The 22,568-nt window shown below is 31.3% G+C and overlaps 7 protein-coding genes across 9 annotated transcripts; 3 read left to right on the forward strand and 4 right to left on the reverse strand.

The window, feature by feature from the left end:
* The first annotated feature begins 248 nt into the window (after positions 1-248).
* SWIP (strumpellin and WASH-interacting protein) lies at positions 249-4,309 on the forward strand. Its single transcript, XM_033474053.2, has one exon. The coding sequence runs from the start codon at positions 888-890 to the stop codon at positions 4,131-4,133; it is 3,246 nt and encodes a 1,081-aa protein (XP_033329944.1). The 5' UTR covers positions 249-887; the 3' UTR covers positions 4,134-4,309.
* A 142-nt stretch (positions 4,310-4,451) lies between these two features.
* On the reverse strand, positions 4,452-8,548 carry LOC117222380 (CUE domain-containing protein 1). Of its 2 annotated transcripts, none has more exons than XM_033474039.2 (5): positions 8,448-8,548; positions 6,698-6,865; positions 6,193-6,562; positions 5,799-5,894; positions 4,452-5,725 (listed from the first exon to the last, which is right to left on the reverse strand). In XM_033474039.2, exons 2-5 carry the CDS (start codon positions 6,848-6,850, stop codon positions 5,589-5,591), a joined length of 756 nt encoding a protein of 251 aa, XP_033329930.1. In that variant the 5' UTR covers positions 6,851-6,865; positions 8,448-8,548; the 3' UTR covers positions 4,452-5,588. The 2 variants fall into 2 exon arrangements, with proteins under 2 accessions (XP_033329930.1, XP_033329929.1); XM_033474038.2 differs by lacking the exon at positions 8,448-8,548 and adding an exon at positions 6,947-7,082.
* On the forward strand, positions 7,745-10,103 carry LOC117222378 (protein-lysine N-methyltransferase EEF2KMT). The gene is made up of 5 exons (XM_033474035.2): positions 7,745-8,815; positions 8,887-9,030; positions 9,102-9,293; positions 9,377-9,860; positions 9,939-10,103. Exons 1-5 carry the CDS (start codon positions 8,642-8,644, stop codon positions 10,043-10,045), a joined length of 1,101 nt encoding a protein of 366 aa, XP_033329926.1. The 5' UTR covers positions 7,745-8,641; the 3' UTR covers positions 10,046-10,103.
* Positions 10,104-10,329: 226 nt separating this feature from the next.
* On the reverse strand, positions 10,330-12,326 carry betaggt-II (geranylgeranyl transferase type-2 subunit beta). Its single transcript, XM_033474036.2, has 6 exons — positions 12,141-12,326; positions 11,719-11,823; positions 11,197-11,553; positions 10,968-11,112; positions 10,706-10,881; positions 10,330-10,623 (listed from the first exon to the last, which is right to left on the reverse strand). Exons 1-6 carry the CDS (start codon positions 12,141-12,143, stop codon positions 10,405-10,407), a joined length of 1,005 nt encoding a protein of 334 aa, XP_033329927.1. The 5' UTR covers positions 12,144-12,326; the 3' UTR covers positions 10,330-10,404.
* Positions 12,327-12,638: 312 nt separating this feature from the next.
* On the reverse strand, positions 12,639-15,608 carry LOC117222377 (WD repeat-containing protein 43). Its single transcript, XM_033474034.2, has 6 exons — positions 15,381-15,608; positions 14,371-14,865; positions 13,846-14,287; positions 13,455-13,761; positions 13,102-13,343; positions 12,639-12,919 (listed from the first exon to the last, which is right to left on the reverse strand). Exons 1-6 carry the CDS (start codon positions 15,576-15,578, stop codon positions 12,735-12,737), a joined length of 1,869 nt encoding a protein of 622 aa, XP_033329925.1. The 5' UTR covers positions 15,579-15,608; the 3' UTR covers positions 12,639-12,734.
* A 904-nt stretch (positions 15,609-16,512) lies between these two features.
* Max (MYC associated factor X) lies at positions 16,513-18,580 on the forward strand. Of its 2 annotated transcripts, none has more exons than XM_033474040.2 (4): positions 16,513-16,672; positions 16,728-16,787; positions 17,357-17,591; positions 17,674-18,580. In XM_033474040.2, exons 1-4 carry the CDS (start codon positions 16,634-16,636, stop codon positions 17,865-17,867), a joined length of 528 nt encoding a protein of 175 aa, XP_033329931.1. In that variant the 5' UTR covers positions 16,513-16,633; the 3' UTR covers positions 17,868-18,580. The 2 variants fall into 2 exon arrangements, with proteins under 2 accessions (XP_033329931.1, XP_033329932.1); XM_033474041.2 differs by having other exon boundaries at positions 17,686-18,580.
* On the reverse strand, positions 18,371-20,099 carry LOC117222382 (uncharacterized). Its single transcript, XM_033474042.2, has 2 exons — positions 19,633-20,099; positions 18,371-19,546 (listed from the first exon to the last, which is right to left on the reverse strand). Exons 1-2 carry the CDS (start codon positions 19,897-19,899, stop codon positions 19,319-19,321), a joined length of 495 nt encoding a protein of 164 aa, XP_033329933.2. The 5' UTR covers positions 19,900-20,099; the 3' UTR covers positions 18,371-19,318.
* Positions 20,100-22,568: the final 2,469 nt, after the last annotated feature.

A 22,568-nucleotide genomic window follows, 5' to 3' on the forward strand; every position in this document is an offset into this window, starting at 1 on the left:
ATTAAATCACATTGAATACAATGATGAAAAATTTAATGATGAAAGGAATAAAGAAAGTTAGTTTTAGACAAAAACATAAAAAATTAATCTTTGCATCTGCACCCATATCTTCCCCTTTCCATGTTTAATTATAATCATGTAAAAGCATTAATTACAGAATTTATTCACTTCTATCTTTATTTTGCTATATAATATTATTTATATGTATAAGGACACATTAAACGAAACAAATTAATTTTACTTCTAGTAGCGTTAACAAAGGTAATCCGTGATAATACATTTGAATCATTTCTTTTTTTTTATACAGATGGCGCGAAATTGCGCTCAATTCAAAACTTTATATTTCTTTTCAATTGTTACATACTTCCAGAGGTCGCTAAATTGTCTACGTTATAGGGGTTTATTTAAATTAATCGCTAGAGGAAAAGTAATAATATAACAAAACTACGGAATAGAACTTATCGTGGACATTATTATATTTAACATTTTCAAGTTTAATCTATGTATAACACGGATTAAGCACGTGTAATAAAATTTCCTCTACATATTCATGTTAGCCCTCTTGTGGTTATGTATTCGCAGTAAGTCCAACAAACTATGCTTGATCGTTGATGACAGGTTGATATATGTATGTACATATACCTTTTCCTGTCAATATTTGAAGTAATTTATGTATGCCTTATTTATGCCCCGAACTTAATAACTATTTATTGAATTAATTAATCTTATTTCGGTTAATGACACGTAAGATTCGTGTTATCGTTATATTCTGCTAATCATAAATCTGAGCACAGTAACGCGTTCTACATGCAACCGTGGTGCATCGGATAATTACTGTGTTATCAGTGTCCTTGTTGGTGCACCTAATAAAAACAGTCCACGTAGCAATGATAGAATCGACAACATGGAATTCGAAAAAGGACGAAACAGTATACAAAGCTGCAGGTTCGATACATTTGCGAAAATATGGACAGTTTTTTGAACAGCTGGCAGAGAAAACGTGGAAGCCGGACTCCACATTAGAATATTTTGTAGAAGGCCCATTGCGATTGGTATTCAAACCCGTCGAAGATGTCAGTCTTATATTTTTAATAGAAATGGAAAATAAATTTTTGACCAAGTTACTTGCTGCTGTTGCTGCCACTTGCAGAGAGATCAGACTGCTTGACATAGAAGCCAAGACCTTCTATAAGAAACTATTTACGCATGGAGAAAGAGATATTGAAAATAATCAGAAAAGCATTACATCTCTCCTGTCTGACTTACAAGATTTATTTGTTTTTGTGAATAGGGTATGGACTGTTGTACATTTGACGACAGAGCAACTGTCCAGCTTATCTGGTAATACTAATGAAGTTTATTTACCTGTGCTAATAGAACATTTCATCGATCTGTTTGCAATTGCTTTAACATTGGATGAAATCATAGAGTCCCAACCATCATTACTAGAACAATGGAAGAAATACAGAATGCATGTACGTTCTATTATCCATGATCCATCACAGTTTGGTATAATGGAATCAAAGCTTCACACATTCGATAAGTTGCTGAAGGACTTGCAAGAATGTTTATTAAAAAAAGGAATTTTTTCTAAAACAATTGAACGAGTTATGGATGTGAGTAAAGGTCCTATGCTGAGCGAACAAATTACTAGTTACTTAAAGAATGTAATGTCAGATATTGAAAACAAATCTAGCAGCAGCACAACATTGAGTAAGAATTGGATCAGAGTAAATATTGGTCTTGTTGTAGTGATAAAATTATTCGGTACCTGTGATAAGAAATTAATTAAACGAGTACTTGAGAATAATAAGAAATTTTATGCTGTTACTCTGATCGGAAATGTTATATGGATACCAAGTCAATTTTTAAGCGATTTCTTACCAAAGGAAGCTGGCAATGCTATCAGTCCACAAATTGGGGAAAAGCTGTTGACCTCGAGAACACAAAAATTGTCTCAAACTGTGAACAACTTAATTCATAGAGCTGTTACATGGTCTACAGAAGTACAGGCTGTTTCAGTGAAGAATACTCTTCAAGTTTCAGACATCTGGCAGAAACAGTCTTTGTTGATAGATTTAATTATTTTGTTATCCCAAATTAAGGAAACTGTATCATTCATAATGAACATGCATGCAGCACTTATTAAACCAATGAATCGTAATACTGTTCAGTTGATTTGCAGGCTAATAGAAGTACAAAAGTCTTTGCAGAATACATTTTATATATTGGGACCAGTCATAGTGCAATCACAGAATCAAGTATTACAGTATCTAAGTTACTACATTTTAGCCACATTAGAAAATACACGAAAAAGTTTAGTACAGAAAGACAAAGGCTATAGCAAAGAAAGATTGGACACTTTGTCACTTATAAGTTTGAGTATGAAATTATTAAATGGACCAGCGAGTGCAGATAGAAGATTGATTGTAAGATGCGCTTTAGCATGTGCTAGTCAGTTAACAGATACATTCAAAGAGGAAGATATGCTGAAATTAAGATTGTTATTAGACAATTATGATACTGTAGCAGAGTTGCACAATGTTATCAATGAAATTTGCGATTATTCTATATTGCTACATCATCAGAATATAATTCCGGCTTACTTCTCTTTTGTAGCAGACAGTAATTTAAACATAAGTCATGTTATACATTTGTTTGGAGCATTTAATAGTACCATTAATGAACAAGAAGGGTTGGATTTAAAAACGAAGAGGATTCTACAGTTAAAAGAGATGTTAACTAAGAACATATTAGAACCTGTTTGTCATGAGATCGAAACAAATCTAAGGCTTCATGTTCATGCACATTTAAAGTTGGATTCTACGAATCCATTCAATATGGAAACAAAAGATGGTGGAAGAGTAGTACAATCTTTACCATTACCTTTGGCAAATAGTATGATATATGCTAAAAGGTTTATTGAACATTATCTTGATAATATGTTTTATAATCTTACTACAGTGGCTCTGCATGACTGGAGAACTTACCGAATGATGCATGCTCTTGCCCATTATAAACTGAATCTTAATACTGTACAGAATCATCTACCTACGCAAACCTTAGAGCAAGGTTTGGATGCATTAGAGATTATGCGGAATATTCATGTATTTGTTTCAAAGTATTTATATAATTTAAATACTCAAACGTTCATCGAACATACTAGCAACAATAAGCATTTAAATACCATTGGAATTCGACATATAGCCAATTCCATTAGGACTCATGGAACTGGTATCATGAGCACAACAGTAAACTTTGTATATCAATTTCTTCGTGTGAAGTTGCACACGTTTTCGCAATTTCTTTTTGATGAGCATATAAAATCAAGGTTAATGCGGGACATAAGGTTTATCAAAGCTCAAAGAGAAAATGGTGCAACACCTTACACATATGAAAGAGCAGAGAAATTCCAGAAGGGAATTAGGAAATTGGGCATGACGCCTGACGGTTTGAGTTACTTAGATCAGTTTCGACAATTAATAACTCAAATTGGAAATGCATTGGGATACGTACGATTAATCAGATCGGGTGGATTACATGCAAGTTCGAATGCTATCTCATTTTTACCAGATATTAATTCATCCGCGTCTTTTGAATTAATATGCAAGGACTTAAATTACAGTACAATAACTCAAGCTGCAGCGAGGTGCTTGGAGGATGATATTGCTAGTTTGGTGCAAAATTTTACCAAGGGTATACAATATTTCAAGCTTCTTGTTGATGTGTTCGCATCAGCATTTAGAGACACTAAATCGCATCACTTACAACAATTTTATGCGATTGTGCCTCCATTAACATTAAGCTTTGTGGACAATTCAATATCGAATAAAGAAAAAATGTTTAAAAAGAACCAAACAGGTGCAGCTTTCACTGACGACGGTTTTGCGATGGGAATCGCTTATATAAATGCTCTCTTGAATCAGTCAGCGGAATTAGACAGTTTACACTGGTTCAAAACAGTTGAACAGCATTTAAGCACAGAAAAGCAAGGAGCAGAAAATAAAAATGACCATGGAGACGAAAAGTTACAACAAACAAGGGCATTAACGTCGAAACGCTTAAAGGAGAGAAGCGCAGAATTTCAGTTACTCTATTATAGTTTATCTGGGGCCAGAGTATTTTTTAAATAGTCTGATACATAGTAATAAAACTCAAGCGACGCTGAAAATTTGACAAAATGGGTCAGGCTGTATATTAATCATGAAATTAAATTCTATTCCGCATTGTACATTACTACTGTTTAAAAAACATAAAATTGTGCAATACATATTACGATTGTATGCTTTATAAAGACAGCTTTAAAATATTTTATACGCCATAAATTTTATTTTATTTTTATAATCCTTTTATAACTTGTATTATGCATTAAATGGTAAAGAGTAAATAAAGGTACAAGTTAATGAATCGAACAGATTTGATTTATCAAAGGGTCATTGAAAACAATGTAGTTTGCCTTTTATATCAGTATATTTGAGCTCAATATCTTTAATTTATTTTCATGCCTGTGGCACGTACCATTATATTTGTAAATATTCTACCTATGCTCAATTATTATATAAATATTTCCTAGACCAACAATATTGCAATGCTTGATACTTGTCGTTAATTAAGTAATGACTAGATGAACGAACTAGAATGTATTACACTTATAATTACAACTGCGATGTAACTAAGTATTTTAAATAATATGCGCTCGCACATTTAACATTATTATGGTGCGCAAAATAATGCCGAACAAAGTTTCCTTTTTTACATTAACGGATTAAAAACTTCGTTCGCAATACTCTTTTATTATAAGTAAACAAATTTTATATTGCCAATAGGCGAAACATAAACTCACAAATTTGTTGCAATTATTTTTCTTTTAAATATTTGCACTATATCTTTTTACTACGTTCATTCAATATTCGTGAACATTACATATGAACAACATTTGCTAATCACTACAAATGGTAATGCCCTAAATGAAAGTAAATTACTTAAAGCCTCTATAAAAAACATTCATAAAATTTAAAAAATATTATCAACATTAAAATGATTCATTTCAAAAAGTAATATTCCATTTATAAAAAGGAAGTAGAATTCAATATATTTTATGATAAATCAAATTCTTTAAAAAAAGTTTCACAAATCCTTAGTTTAACAATATAATGGCAGTAATTATTGTACTGTTACTATATAGAGACTGTGTACTTATCTGTACTAAGTTATTAAAATACGAAATATTCTGCAGGTTTGAATTTCTTGTATAGCGTCTATAGATATTACTTTTATATTTTGCATTTTGATCTTTCTGAGCTTGTGGGTGAAATTATATCCAAGCAGTGTAATAAATACATTATTATAATAATACATTAATTACTGCATGTGATATCACAACCAAAAACGAATTTCTAACTGTTCTCTAATTTGTACAATTTTTAGAAGCAAATCAATTTCTATGTAAGTCTGCCTTGTAGCTTCTTGTTTAAGTGCATTAATATAGATATGCTTTTTCCACATTTTTGGACGACATATGGACTATAGTTATGAGTTGCTGAAGTTGTCTTTTCTTTTAAATAAAGTAAGGAATATCAGTAAGATTTCTAAGATTGAGATCTAGAGGACTCTTCAGGATTCAGTAAGTCATCACAAGAAGCTGTTGGTGTTAGTAATTGCCTACCTCCACGTTTTTTACTGCGTGTAAATACTTTGGTAAGTTGCGCGAACTTACGTCGAGACACTATAAGGATAATTTTGTATTATATGATAATATGTATTATATAATGTTTCCATTAAGTGATAAATTTTCTCACCTTTGCCCATATGTTTTAGTCTTTCTTTGAAAAGATCTTCATCATCATGGCCAGCTTGACCATATTTTTCGAGATTCGCCCCTGGTACTTTTGAGTCTGGAATAAAACAAAATAATTAGTTATAGTTATTTAAAAAACGATATCATTGTTGTAGTAATAAATAATCTAAATAATTTACATAGTGAAATGACTTTGTATAATCATAAAATATTAACATGTATAGGTCACAGAGTTTACTTTGAAATAAAAAACTCAAAAGACATCTTAAATCTTAGGGACACCTCTATTTAAGCAATATTATGTAGATTCCCATAAAATAAAGAAAGTTCTATTCGAAACATTTTTCTAAATGGAATATCTTATTAATTACCATTTGTATATGAATATTGCATACCACTTTCCAATGTTGACAGGAAATCTTCATTCCAACGTAATTCAGCCATGAATTCTTCATTCTGAAGAAACATAAAGATTCTTTCATCCTCCAACATAGAATTTTCTTTTGAATACGAGTCATGATTGTCTTCTGGAACTTGCGTGACTCTGAGAAATGTTTCTGGTAATGGTCCTAGTAGAGCAGGCTGCCATTTACGTATACTTTTTAAGGCTACACTTGAATCAGCTTTTGGAGACTTAGAGGTACTCGGTGATTTTTCATTTTGTTCTAATTCGCTTCTAATCTTTTCATTTTCGTTGTCTGTACTCATAGTAAGTAACTGATCAATTGTAGTATCTACTGCCCCTTGATTAGATCTTAATACAGCCTAAAGATTGTGTATAAGTAATATAAAATATTTTAAAACTATGCATCGATAAGAATATCAGATTAAATACAATATTATTTGAACAGGAAACATAAAATTATTTATTTTACATGAAAATTGATCAATGAATTTTACCTCTATCACATCGTCATCCATTTGTGGGAACATGTTTTTAAAATCAGCCATTGCCTGGTAAAATTCCAGGGTGGTCTGCTGCTGTTGCTGTTGTTGTTGTTGTTGCTGCTGCTGTTGTTGCTCCATGGCTGAGGCCATTACGTGAATTCTCATAAATTTGTTAATTACCTAAATTAGACAGTCACATGTAACTAAGAAATCTTCAAGAAATTATCACAGGTACTCTAATACAATGCTAATTGGACTCACCTTAATAAGGTAATACAATTAAAATATATTAAAAACGTAAGTATGCAAGTTTCCCATTATGCTGGTGTCGTTTGATTATTAAATCAATGCAACGTTACTTACAAAAAAATTACATTTTATTATGGTATTTCGATCGAGAAATTCTATTACGATATACTATAATTAATGAAATTTATTATGAATTGATAAGCTGTGCGAAATATCTATGCACATAACTGATAGTAACATGCGACATTAGCAGCACTTCACACACGTAAGAGAAGACTTGTCAGCTGTCAAAGTTCGTTCAATTCAGAGTAGTTTGGTGCAATTCGATGGATCAGTGTTCAGTCTCAGCTCTCAGCAGTTCTCAATTTCTCAGTCTCTCTTCATTTGTGTTGTACATAAAACCAAAATTCACTATGCATATCTTTGCTTTAAATTCTAACGAAACCATGACACGTTATATATTACAGAGGCGGAACTTCTGTCAAAATCTTTGATTATTAACGATTCTGAAATTTTTTATCTACAAACAGACAGTGTTGCCGCTTTTGAAAGTTAATGTGATTGATAGATTGATACGTAATTATGATAGAAAAATGTATTTAATATATATAGACGATTTTATGAACTGAATATTAATCAAATATTATTTTTATCAGGTCAGACATGGAATTGAATGTTCTTACATATCTTGAAGCTATATGTATATATTGATTGTACGCATGCGCTTTTGAATACGAACTTGTACATACAGAATGTCCCAAAAATGTCTCGCAATCCGAAAGTGGCGGGTTCCTCAGGTCATTTGAAGCAACTTTTTCCTTTAAAAAAATTTTCTCCGAGGCACCGTTAACGAGTTATTAACGAAAAACAGTGACCAATAAGAGGCGAGCTCAGCTGGCGCGAGGCGACCGAGCCAATGAGCGGAACTGGGCTTCGTGCGCTGGTTGGCTGGACCGCCTCGCGTCAACCGTACTCGATTCTTATTGGTCACTATTCTTCGTTAATAACTCGTTAACGGTGTCTCGGAGAAAATTTTTTTTAAGGAAGAAGTTATGTCAAAGTTATGTCAATGATCTGAGAAACCCGCCATTTCCAGATTGCGAGACATTTTTGGGACACCCTGTATATTTACGAACGCTTGCACGTTGGAAATTGGTTACTGGAAAAAAGTACGAGTTTCATCTCTATAAGAATTCTGTGCCATGATCACATTATCATCATATCACCGATTACGGTCATTGACTATGACTATAATTATGTATTGACTATCATCGCGAAGTTCAGTCGAATCCAGTGATCGCATGTCACATGCTATAATTTTCGTTTAATTGACTCGTTTTGGACAACTTGATTTCTAGTTATTCTTATTGTATTTGTATTACGTAATTCTGATGATGATAACATAGTAATGTATATCGATTATTGCAATGCAAAAATATTATCAACATTTACAAGAATACATGTGATAATAAAATAATTGTATACATATTCGAAGAATTCCATGTAGACTCACATGTTTTAAGATGAATTTTTATTACACTCTGTTCCCTTTGTTCTTGTAACATCAATTTTGATTCACCGAGTATACATTGATATAGATGACGTATGTACACAGCATGACGGATTGACAGATAGAATATTTTCTATTCTGTGTATAACACGTGGATTTGATCAGAGACGATTTGTATATACTAAAATTTTAATAAAATGGACGAGGACGTAACAAATACACTTAATTTTACCAATTCGACAAATTTACTGAATGAGCATTTATTTAATAAAGACTGTTCAATAAACAAAAGCAACAAGTGTTTATTTTATATGACCACTTTAAAGGTCCAATTTCTCTGTTGCACACCACTGCACAAAATTGTTATATTTGTATGTAAATTCTTATTTGCTGTTTTAAATAAATCTTTCAATTTTGTTATTCATTTACATATAAATTTTAGGATTCTGAACAAAATGTTGACACATTTCATATTAGTAGAAAACAAGAAGAGATTTTAAAGAGTACAATAGGTAATGATTTAATGAAGAAATATCCTGTTAAACGTTCATATCAGCGAGCATTCTTGAAATTACTTATGAACAAGGTACAAAAATATGAATTATATAAAAACTATTCATGTGTGTAATTTTTTTATTGATACTGCTTTTTAATTAGATTGAACAAGAGGGTGGTAAAATTCACGATAACTTGTATACTGCGTATTGTGATTTAATATCTACTTCACCAAGCGAATTAATTCATTATCGGCACTTTTTCATAAACTGCAATGATTCATCTGATCATATAACACTACAAGAGAGTACAAATATCATATCAGAAGGTACAACAGGACTATGTTGTTGGCAGGTAGCTTATTATTGGAATGAAAAATTATTCTATTATTATTACATAATTGCAGTATCAATTGTAATAATATTCATTGTTCATAGGGAGCACTTGAACTAAGTAAATGGTGTATTGAAAATGAACCTGAATTTTGCAATAAAGTCATTTTAGAACTTGGTTGTGGAGTTGGATTAACAGGACTGTGTATTATCAAAAACTGTTCTCCAAATAGATATATTTTCACAGATTGCCACAAATCAGTCTTAGAAATGGTCTGTGAAAATGTAAAACTTAATTTATTAGACAATCAAAAGATTGCAGAAATAGACAGATTAGGATTGCAAACAAAATATAATAATACAAATGTAGAAGTAATGAAATTAAATTGGGAACATATAAATGAATATTTGGATGAACACAGGATTGTACCAGATGTAATAATTGGAGCTGATATTTTATATGAACCGTATTCTTTTAATGCATTAGTGTTGGCATTAAAGGCTTTTCTATCCTTTAACAATAGATATGCCATTATTGCAGGAACAATTCGTAATGCGGACACATTTTCACTGTTTTTGCATACCCTAGGTACTTAATTTCATCCAATGAAAACTAGACATATTATGAGAATACATTACAACATTAACGTTTCTGTTTTTTTTTCAGAAATTCATGGTCTCTCTTACGAAGAATGCAATACACCGAAACAAACAGTAGTTATACAAGCAACAGACGGACCTATTAAAATACTAAGAATTTTCCAGAAGCGGTAGTAACAATTACAATGTAATATATTACCATAATACAATAAATAATAATAGATAATAAGAATATATGTAGCAATTATTTTATCATTCTGCGAATCATTTCATTGAACATATATGTTTCATACTAACATCCTATCAATAGTGTCGTGCTTATCCCATTTAATTGTAATCTTGTTTGCAGTAACTTGCATTGAGCACATATTTTTTTCTTCATTAATATATTATAATACATTCGGTATACACTGTAAAAACGAACAATGTCGAGTGTTTAAATAAAGAAGTGAAAATAATTCGTGCAAAAGATTTACGTTGTATTTTCGCATTTCTTATTGATTCGTAAAAATTTCATTATTTGGAAATAAATATCAATCACTTTGGTCTAGCCTGGAAGGTTTCAGCTGTAACCTTTGTATAACATACTCTGGCATACAAAATGTTGGATTGATCCTTTTCAATGGATAATCAGCGTTTAAAAGAGAAAGTGCAGTTAAACCAAATAAGGTATGAAAAGGATCAGCAACGTCTCCAGGACGATCACTAAATCCTCCTGATTCTGTGTCCTGACATGCTAGTACAAATTTCACCTATAAATCAACACGTTAAACAGTTAATAACAAATTTAATAACAAATTTGTAGAGACTTAGATTTTCTGTGAACATTCATACCAGTTGTTCCTTATTAACCCAATGAAGTCGTCCAAGAATTGTGAGCGAAGATAGAACCCACCAAGAATAACAAACATCAGGTAATTTTTCTGGTCTACCATTTAATCCTCCAGATGGAAGCTGCCTCTCACAAAGCCACCAACTTAATTGATCTGCATCTACTAAATTAAGGCAACCTGCAAAAGTTACATTAGGGGTATAATGGACATAAAATTGTACTAACAACAAAGTAGTCCTAGAAACAAGCAATGGAAGAAATTACCAGTTATTGACAGTAAGCCCACACTACAGTAAATCATGCCAGCATGACTTTCACCACCAGGCTTTGATCCAAAACCACCATCGAAGTTCATAGATTTCATCACATATTCAACAGCCTTATTAACATCAATAGCATCCAATTGGTTCTAAAATAATAATTTTCCCTTTCTTCTCAATTTTGTTTATATGTATAACACTATTATTCAATTTTATTTTAACATAATACTAACCAAAAGCGCCAAAGTTGCTACAGCACAGAAAGAAAATCTAATATCAACATCGCCCCAGATATCACCTGTAAAACTTCCATCTGGTTGTTGCCTTTCTTTCACATATTTCACAACTTTCTCTACATCAATAACATCAAGAGCATCATAGATACAGAGTATTTGTATCGCGCTCAAAGTGTGGAGAATGTGAGGATCATGTTGCAAACTTGCTGCTATACCTCCACTTTCTGTTTGACATTGAGCTATGAATTCTAAAACCTCATTCCGATTGATGTGCTCAAGTTTGCCCATAAGATCTAATGCAGTTAGACCCCAGTACATGCCAGACATTCGCATGTGTTCCGTTATACAATACATCTGAAATAATTATATATTTTCATACAAGCACCATTATATATTTAATAAAGTTAAAATAGTAACATCACTATCATTTTAAACATTTAAACGTTACAACTATAAATAACTATTTGTTCGTATTTTACATTACTTACAATTAACAGGTCAATTATAATAACTACTTACATATTCATCCTTGTCTGTGCCATATGAAAGTAAAAAATTTGCATGCTTTTCCAATAGCAAATCAGGAACTGGTGATGGAAGTTCAATGTCATGTTTTAACATTGGCTAAAAAATAAATTACGTGTATATTTGAATTTTAACAACCTTACAAATTGTTATAATGGCACAGTAAAGTATTATTATTATATTAAAATCGCAAATGATAACCTTTCTGCTAAAGTGAAATTTACATTTCAAAAGAAATCAGAATATAACTTTGATTATTCGAATTATAAATTGTATTTAAAAAACATATTTGGAAAAAGAAACTCTGAAAACTAAAAAGTTCTTATATTTATTTTTAAATTAAAAAATGAGTTTATAACCTATGATAAATAATAACCTATACTATACAATTATTCTTACAGTGTTCTTTCTCTTACCATATTATAAAGATTTTAAAAAATGCCAGGTCAATATGTTTTACCAAACCAGATACATTTAAAAAATTTGCAAGATTGTTCACACTCCTTGAGTTTTCTATATAAATTTGCCAGCAACATATAAATGATCAATGCTTATCTAACCTTAAAACTTTAATCATGTCCTAGGTTAACACCCCTTGTGACAGGTGGCAGAAGGCGCAAGCGTTTAAGAATGATATATACACATTCCTTGATGATGGTTTCTGATACTTTTAATATAATATAATAATTGATAAGATGACACAAATTATAAACATTTTATTATTTTCGTTTCTGTCTTTAATTGATTTTTAATAAAATTATTTCAGAGGAAAGTAGAATATTACTATATAATTGGTGTAGAAAAAAGTCATTTATTTATAATTTCTTTCCCACATTCATTATACCCAGGAATTTGAATATTTACTGGAACAAAATAAAAATCATACTTTGCCAATTGGATAAATTATTAAAACGTTTCATATTAAAATAGTGCAGACTTTAACAGCATTTTTATTAAGAAAATTACATTTTCAAAACTGTTTAATGTAAAAGTTGTTCCTAAATTAATATTTAGCTGGATATAGACTCATTATCGTCCTGATTTTCATTTACGTCTTCTTCATCAGAGTTTGTACTCCTGATATCTTGATCATTTTGTTCATCTTGTTCATCCTGATTAGACAGTTCTTCCCAATTTTCATCGGATTCACTTTCTAAATCCTCATCCTCGATTCCACCATCTTCTTCCGAGGAATCTGTTTAAATTTACTTTTATTAAATTTATTTGAAAACGATTAAGGAGAGAAAACAAGAGTGATGTTTTAAAAAATATCGAATTGCAATTTATCAATTTCCCGTGAACCTTTAGAAAATATGTTGGATACTATTAATGTTAGATTGCTAAATTGCATTTTAAGGTGGAATTTCCTATACAAACCTGAATCTTGATACACGAAACAAGTTTCTTCTTCTTTATTTTGTTCTGCAACTGTTTGTGAAATCTGGCCAGTGATAAGGGAAACACGGCCCTTTAGTTTCGAAATTTCTGTCAGGAGTGTTAGTTTGGCATCGATTAAACTTAGAATCGGTCCAAACGATTGCATGAGGTCTGCTTGCGATAGTAAATGACCTGCATGAGCCACCAACAATGCTTCCAACCATCTCACAGCCATTTTACTCCTATAATGGATCAATAATCAAAATAAATAAATGCTTACAAAATCAATTGATATTTTAATTAGAACATATATAGAAGTAATACGAGAACTAAATAACGTGTGGAAATCTTACGCGAAAGTTTTACCCTGGAGCAAGATGGTCAGTTCTTTAATTAGTGGTCCAATTGCCTGTACTGGTAGTTTAGCTATAGTATTCCTAATGATAGATTCGTTTTTTGTAACGAATACTGTGCTCAGGATAGTCTTATCTTTACTATTCAATCCTTGAAGCAAAAGTTGTGCCCTATTGCTACCTGAACTGGTACTTTTTCCTACAGGACTAGCTTCAGCGTTTAGGCTTAAGTTTTCTAATCTGTCTTTTAACAGCAACTGTGATCCAGAATTGCTTCTGCTTCTTTTTGGGGCAGTCTCTATTAATCCTGTATACGAAAAATCATATAATAACAATCAATCACAATCACAATCAAACAATAATGCTATAAAAATAAGAGACAGATATTCACCTGGTGCAAGATATTCCACATTATCTTCAATTATAGTAGTTTTAACCTTGGAAATTTCCTCCTTTTTCTCTTTAGTTTTTCTATTTTCAGAACGAACCAAACATTGTACTTTCTCAGAGAAATCTGGGATCACCCTCTCAAACGTGGGATTAAGATATGCACCATATGCCAAAAGTAGTTTTTGATCTTCCATTAATTTCGCATCTAAGATAGGAATTTGTTGGACACTATCCTTTTGACTTATGTCAGAAGCTACTGCAATACTCAAGCTAGGTTTCAATGGCTTTGCACGACCATTTTGTTGGCATTGAAACAGGTGTGCCTGACCTGACCTAGTTACTACCAATACAACCACCTGAGACTCCTTAGACATGTTTACAGAGACGCTTATTGCATCGTCTTGTAGGGCTAAGCTCGCCACAGCTGTTCTATCAGTTTTGTTCTGGAAATATTATATAATTTATTATACTTATCACGCAAACTGAAATAATTTTGTTAATCGGTAGATAAAGACACATTTCCTACCTCATCTAAAGCCCAAACGCTAAGGCAACCATCGCCACAAGCACCGCTAATTACATAGTTACTTCCAGATGGTATCTTTACAGTAGAAAGACATGTCACTTGATTAGCATGGCCTGTAAATGTTTTTATTAACTGTTTTGTGGATAGATCCCACCATTTAACTACTCTTTCCCCTGACAATATGCTTTTTCCATCCTCTGAAACTGCCAGGGATGTTGTCTTCCCCTTTCCAGATTTCCATTTGCATTTTACTCCATTTTCTTTAAGGTTCCAATGAATAATATGATGATCATCTGCTGCACTAAATAGTCCAACATTCTCAGACCAGGTCACAGCTGTAACTGTACCATTGTGACCTTCTAATTGATTAATAACTAATGATGTGGCTGTATCATAAAGAGTAATTTTTCCATTTGTAGATCCCATAGCAATAACGCCTTTGGGAGCTGACTCCTCTGAAACTGACTTCTTTCTGCGTTTCTTCCATGGTGAAGGCTGGAAATCATAAAAATATTTATTATATAGTGTGTACACTAGGGGAAGAAAAATAATAAAACACTGCAAAAGTTCTCATTTCATAATAATTCCGAAGTGTATTTATAGAAATACTGAATTAAAATTCTATTTAATTGGAAATATAAGAAAATAAAATAGTCAGCTTACTGAACTTCTTTAATAAATGGGCGCTATTTTAAAATAATTGAAATTATGAAAATAACCAAAGATATTGCGAATAATAAATGTGTGAATGATTTTCTTAATACTTATTCCGAAACGTGATTTCAAATGTTATTTTTTAAGATATTCACAGTATATTACAAATTACATTGGCTAGATAACCTACGAATCTGTTATGAACTTTTAATTTATGCAAGAGAAAGAACATGTCGATCTTTGCAATCGAACTCGTAAAGACTTTCAATTCATGTACGCTGATACGGTACGCAAACGAAAGAGATAATAAGCTGACTACTTTAAATGAATATGAAATAAAAAAGCACATGGCTTACCGTGGTATTTGTTGACGAAGAGTTGACATAAAGCCAGGTCAAAACACAACAGGGAGAAGAGAGATGAAAATTAGAAATATATTCTTGTTTCAAGCGACTAGTGAATGTGTCCCAAATTTTTAACTTTCCATCATTTCCACAATTAGCGAAGTATTCACCGTCGGAAGAAAAAGCGGAACAATTAACAGCGGCCGCCATGCTTGAGCCGTGGGTGCTATGAGCTGAAGTTATGAACATGTATGTAAATTTGTAAGAATGTGCATAACTTCAACTCATATTCAAAATCACGTGGCTTACACAAATTAGATTTAATCCTTATAAAATTGTTAAGCTGTTCATAATAGTTATATATTCCTCTTTGAGGTAACAGGAATTAATTTTCGCTATTAAATAATTTAGTAGAACAAAATCGTAAATTTAGTAGAAACAATATAATCGTCAATTATAAAAAAGCATTACATTCATTTCAGAATATTTTTAAAAGATTATACTGAATTTCTTTCAATAAAATTTATAATGAAATTGAAAATGCATGTTGATGTCATCTAGTAGATAATACAGTATTTATATCTTGTATCTCTAACTTTGTTGACTACGCTACATCTTTATTTTATCAATTACATACATACATGTATGTATTTATAACAAGAATTAAACATAAAACTTTTGAATTCTTTTGAATTCTAAAACTAGTAAATATACTTCTATGATAACATTAAAGAAGACAATTGATTTGCTTATTGCGTTGAAATTGAATCTTATCATAGTTGCATACTCTATAGTCTGCGTTCACATCAAATCCATTTCTCTGTACCTAACGAAAAAATTTTCACCTACGAATGCACAACTCCTAGAAAATAAAACTCAAGAGAAAAATATAATCTATCTTTTTTTTTATTTGATTACAAAATACCTAATACTGTAAAAGAAATAACTATTTGGATTAAAATGAAACTTAGAATACGCGTGAATTGATTGTATGTACTCGTTATATTGAATTTTATAGCGAAATCATATTATAAGGAAATCATAGGGAAATAATATAAGAAAAATCTCTAGGTTCTTGATAAATATCTGAGACGTATGTTTTCCTATCGAATTGTAGCGTTTCTGTTTGTACATTCAGCATACAAATCAGATTGTAGTCGCTATATGTAGTGTCTACGTCTCCGTATGTGTATGTATACGTATTACTCAAATACTCGATAAAGGCTTTTGTTTACCAATTACTCCGGCAACCGAAGGAAATTATAATGAGTGACGATGATCGAGACATCGACATTGAGAGCGATGTAAGTCCTTAAAAGTGTCCTTTCAATGAGTATTATCAAAAACGTTGTTTTTCAGGAAGGTGACGATTCCGACTCTAGGCAGAGACATTCGAATAACACTCAATATTATTCTCAAGTAAGACCCCTGATTATTCTTTATTTCATTATTTCTTCCTTATGTTGTGTTTCTAATCACAAATCAATCACTAATATAAGCTTAATTGATCCGTCGAGTGTTAGATTTAAATACTTTTGAGGTTAGTTTGACGGTTCCTACCTAAACAACCACAGACCACAGAAAAAAGTTATAATTCATACATTGAATAAATGAATTTTATTTAACTGTAATTTAAGCATTTAATGGATTTGCGATTAATTTAGAAGTGTGACTTCTATGTTCTTAAAGCTAACTGTACATGCATGAAGTTGTTTGTAAACAAACTGACGATTTAATATCAAAACTGAGAAGACTATAGTTGAATTGACAGCTTGATTTGCATTGTTTTCTTTTACACAATGTACGTGTATTAAAGTGTATTCTGTCATAATTTTTGTCTTACTAATTAATTTTTTTACGAAAAGGTTAAATCTTATAGAATGCTATTGAAGTTCAATGCCTATCGTGGTAAAACAAATATTAATCAATATTGAGATGTAATATACTATAATGTAATGTTTTATAAGGATTTATTCTTCTACTTTTAGGCAGAAAAACGAGCACACCATAATGCATTAGAACGTAAGCGTAGAGATCATATTAAGGATAGTTTCTCAAGTTTACGAGATTCTGTACCAGCATTGCAAAGTGAGAAAGTTGTAAGTAGAGCACAAATACTGAAAAAGGCTGCTGAATATATACAATTCATGCGTCGTAAGAATTCTTCTCATCAACAAGACATAGATGACCTGAAAAGACAAAACAGTCTTCTAGAGTCCCAAAGTAAATATCTTATTTTTATTGTCAAAACTATCGAGTATCCAATATAATTGAATGCAAAACCTATTGAATTTTGTATCAACTGGATTGTTTACAGTTCGAGCTCTGGAGAAAGCAAAAATTACAGGCAACTTCGCAGCTGAAACTTGCGAAGTTACAAAGTCAGAAGGCGTACCGATGTCAGGATATAATGATACAGAATCTGAGTCTTCAGACAGTGAAGCAAGCAGAACTGTGCGTCAATCGAAAAAGCTAAAAGTTGGAGGTCTCCATCATTGACCAATGGTTTGACCCAAGCTTTGTTGTCTTAAAAACTTATTTTCTCATGACAACCGAATTCTATATAAATATTTATTCCCCCTGCCCCCATAAAAAAAAAAAATGAAACATGAGGACATTTGTTCACTGAAAATCAAAGGGTAGATCAATGTTTCAGTGAAGTATTAAATGTCTTAGAGCCAGTGTACAAAAGCGTACAAAGTGTAGGTAGCGTTATGCTTATTCAAAGATTGATATAAAAGAAGAATACATTGTGACTCACACTTTGGGACAGCCTTTTAAAGTATTGAATTTATAAATTTGTAGCTGTAACAAATTTGAACTTGTTTAGCGTTGGTTTGTCGAGACCGATTAATCATTTCCTAGAATTAATATTGTATAATAATATTATCAGATTCTGTTATATTTTAGATTATTGGTAATATAATGTTATTTTTGTAATTTCGTTTCAAGTGACTGTATCGATTCCATAATATTCCGACGGTTACTATTTTCAAAGGAAACTTTTTAGTTGTTTTTTTTTATAGTCATCCATCCAACTACGTAAATAGTGCTTATCACAAATCTTTCAACACTATAATTATTTCGTCGACTAAATATATGTGCTCAATTGCAATACGAAATTTTTGAACTTATTTTATCGTTTAAATAAGAGTTTAATTATATTGATAAAAATTTTAATATTGTAAGGATAATAAAAATACAAAAAAGAGTTTATGTAGTTATTTTCACTTGTGTTCATCCTGACAAATGTCCAAAAAATGTATACTTTCAATTGCCCATATAAAATCTAATCTTTACTATATTTGATTAAAATTTCAATCTTTTTGAAATAAATTTTATTATAAGAGACGATAAAATGATTAAAAAGTCACTTATTTGTAAAATATGAGCTACCACAAGATGATAGACCTATGTAGTAAACGTAGCTTTTAATGATACACAACTGGCTGTGCATTTGGCAATTTAAAATTGACATCTGCAGGTATGTAATTAATCTGATCACTTAATGTATCATTGATATGATTGAATATATTAAGGAGTCTTTATATAATAATAAATATTCGAACATATGTAATTCTGTTACACTTTTATGCCAATTCATCGTATAGGTGATAGTCGATAAAGTTCAATCTCCAAGACTGATATTTTCGTTTATATCATTCTAGGATTATTATGTACTTAGGTTAAGCTGTTCTATAGATGTAATAAAGCTTCATAATAAGATTGTTCATTAATTATTTTCGATATTTATATATTTTTACGTTTGTATGCATCTAAAATGAAGTATTCAATTTCAATTAAATGTGTATGTATTTCGACATCTTCTACTTGCGCATGTATCAATTAAATTTGAATTTTGAACTGGTATTTCGCTCATCGCTTTAACAAAATTAATTAAAACATGAAAACCGATGTTGTAACTTGCTTCTTATTTCTCGAATTTTCAATTAGTACGATCCACACACTTTAGCTATCTCGGCCCGTTTACACTTATTTGTTTTAACGAAATCAGCAGTTCGTTTTATAGGTATGGCGTGCGTGAAATCATTGAATTTGTTTTCTGGTAATGTAATGTTGTATATCGGCAACCTAATCTCACGATCATCCCGTCTAATTGGCGATCGCAAAATGTATATATAATCGTGGTAATCTGCGAATACGCCGAACGCTGTAATCTTTTAATGAAATATTAAGAATAAATAAACATTTTTTATACATCCCACCGAGCAGATTTTATTAATTCGGAAAAATAGAAACTTACTCGAGTAAGAAGTTTTACTTCTTTTATGTATTTCAGTAGCTCCGTTAACCATAAGTCGAATTGCTCAATAAAATCCATGTTAGAAATACTACCAGATGCAGTGAACGTTTTTTCTGCTGGCTTTGAATTACTAGCTTTGTAATCGTGCACTCTCTTTCTTAAACTATTTGTTCCAAGTCTTGATTTTGTAAGGAAACCAGCGAATTTGGACATTGCCATAAGTACATCTGCTTCCTGAAAGGTCCTCATGTTTCCTGATCTGGGCATTTCACTTTTCAAAATTTCGAGTTGTTCAACAATTATGTAACAATTTGAATTAACAGACAGCTGTATGCAACCACCATTCGTATTTTTGTTAATTAGTTAGTAAATTCTTTTAAGTCCTACAATTAAATTTACAATAAATTGCTACACACCAGTCTTTGGTAACTATAGAAAAATCGTCCTTTGAAACTTCAATCATGATGAAATGATCGCAACTATGTTCATGTTAGCGAGTACATAATCATAAGTTACACGTTTTAATGTTATAAATGATACATAAGGACGTTGTACATGATATAATAATAACTCTCACAAAAATTATGGCATAGAAAAATTTTGGATAAAAATTGATCAACTTTGACTGACGATAACTTCCACGAAAAACCATCGTAGGATGATGACGTTTTTTTAAATTAAAGCTTGAAAGATATATATATATGTCTTTATATATAATCTTATATATTATTATATTATATTATTATATTATTATTATATATATATATATATATATATATATATATATATATATATATATATATTATATATTATATATAATCTTACAGATTAATGCCAGAAAGGTGTGAAATGTTAAACAATCCATACCTAATTTAATTAAACAATTCGTACATAATCCAATTAAACACTTTGTCTTCAAACCAATTAAACAATTCACGCTTAATTAAAGAATCGAATATAAAAAAAGTTGCGGAAACAATTATTGCCATTAAGAATTCTAAAAATTCAGAAAGCAGCCTGAAATATTTTCGAGCATAATAAATGTTTGTTTGTAATGTAATCGACAAGACTCGTTATGCATTCAAATAACAGTCCGAGTCTGTGCAAGATATTAGAAAATATGGCGGACCATTGTAAAGCGATTAGAGTGAAATTGACCGCGGTCAATGACCCAACAATTGTACCCCTTTATCTCAGTGAGATGATTAGAATTTATTTGAGCATTTTGTTGTCTTATTTCGCTGGTCCATAAACGTGGAAATTTACATGCTGCATGTTGGAATCTATTCGCCCCGTTCATGCAAATATCTAGAAAGAGATTTACGAGCTTGTCTTCATTATGAAAGTCTCCTGCGAGCCATTATCACCGCGATAATAACGTTTAAGCCATACTTTCACGAATATTAATTATAATTTACACCAAAATTATCTCGAGGCCAATCGTTTTTCGATTCACCCCAATATTTTTTTCACGACGGATTTCAGGCAGAAAAACACACGTTTCTATTTATAGTATTATTGCTTAATTGCACCTTTTACTGAAGCTCGAAAGTGTAGTACACTTCTCTGGTAATATTATTTATTTTCTATCCTGTTAACACTAGATGCAATTAAAATATTATATGTTATGCACTTTTTTTCGATGAAATCATATTTTTTGTAGAAAATATTTATAATAATTTCCTGCAATATGCATTGAATATTTAGAAAATAAAATATATTAATTGATTTACTTATAAGATTAGAATGTATCAAAGCAAATATTTAAAAAATAAGATATATCGAACGAACTGTTTATAATATTAGAATAAATTGAATTAAATATTTATGTAATAAGATATATTATAAAATTAGGATGTTTTGATGTGAATATTTACAAGATCAGGGTGTCTTGAATTCAATTGTGATTTGTTTAATAACCACAAAATTATATTTATATCTAATTTAGTTTTTAAATTTTCACTTTTCATGTTCCTGACAAATTGTTTTCGATTCAGACCAGGGGTCAATGGATAGCAAAATGTTGTAATATCGGTTGGCAAATTCCACCGTGTGGTTGACAGTGTCAACAGTCGAGTAATTCGGTTGATTACGGAAAGGCGAGGGAAGTTGATGATTCGAGAAGAATAACAAAAATAGAGATATGATGATAAGTCCGAGAACTGTACGTATATAGACGTGCTCGTAGTTCGATAGATTATGCGATAGGCAGACAGTATTCATAAAAATTCAATGACATAATTAAATTTTTATTAATTTTTAATAGCCAAAATTATTGAATAACCAATCAGAAATAAATCTACCGTTCATTTTAGTTCTTTCTTGAAGATCCTAATGTGAAGAAGAATAAATGAATGCAACTCTAATTTTTCTCAGAGACACATTAACAGACGATAAAATCTGATCTTATTGCTAGAAATCAAAACGTTTCGAAATCGTGGAGTTGTTCGTCCGTTTCAAAACTTCAGTTTCCGAAACGATCGATTACTAGCCGCCATTTTTGTCAAGTCTTGCCAAACAATATTATTTTATTTTTCGAAAATGAAATCAATTTCGCGACTTCATTTAACGGTTTCTAAGAGAAGAACGTCGGTTTTGTCGCGCGATGTAATCAAATTCTGCCTCGAGACCTTAATTTTCGAAATAAATTGAAAAGTGTCCGACAAAGTTGCCGCGTTAAAATTACGGGTTCTGGTTCCGTTTACGCGGCTCGAACGCGGCTAAATGTTCGTAATATCACGAAAATATATATATTTCCGTATAGAAGAGTGTCTATCGAGTTGGTCCACCTAAGAATCATTCCTAGAGCTTTCTCGGTTGCGTCGAAATGCAAATTCGAAAAGTTGAAAACCCGGACCGCGAGAGGCCGAAAGTTAGGCAGCGTTATGCGATTGACTGTATCCCCGCAGAAGAATCGATGGCATTATAATTAATCG

This window comes from Megalopta genalis, chromosome 5 (genome assembly GCF_051020955.1).
Source record: "Megalopta genalis isolate 19385.01 chromosome 5, iyMegGena1_principal, whole genome shotgun sequence".
Lineage (NCBI taxonomy): Eukaryota > Metazoa > Arthropoda > Insecta > Hymenoptera > Halictidae > Megalopta > Megalopta genalis.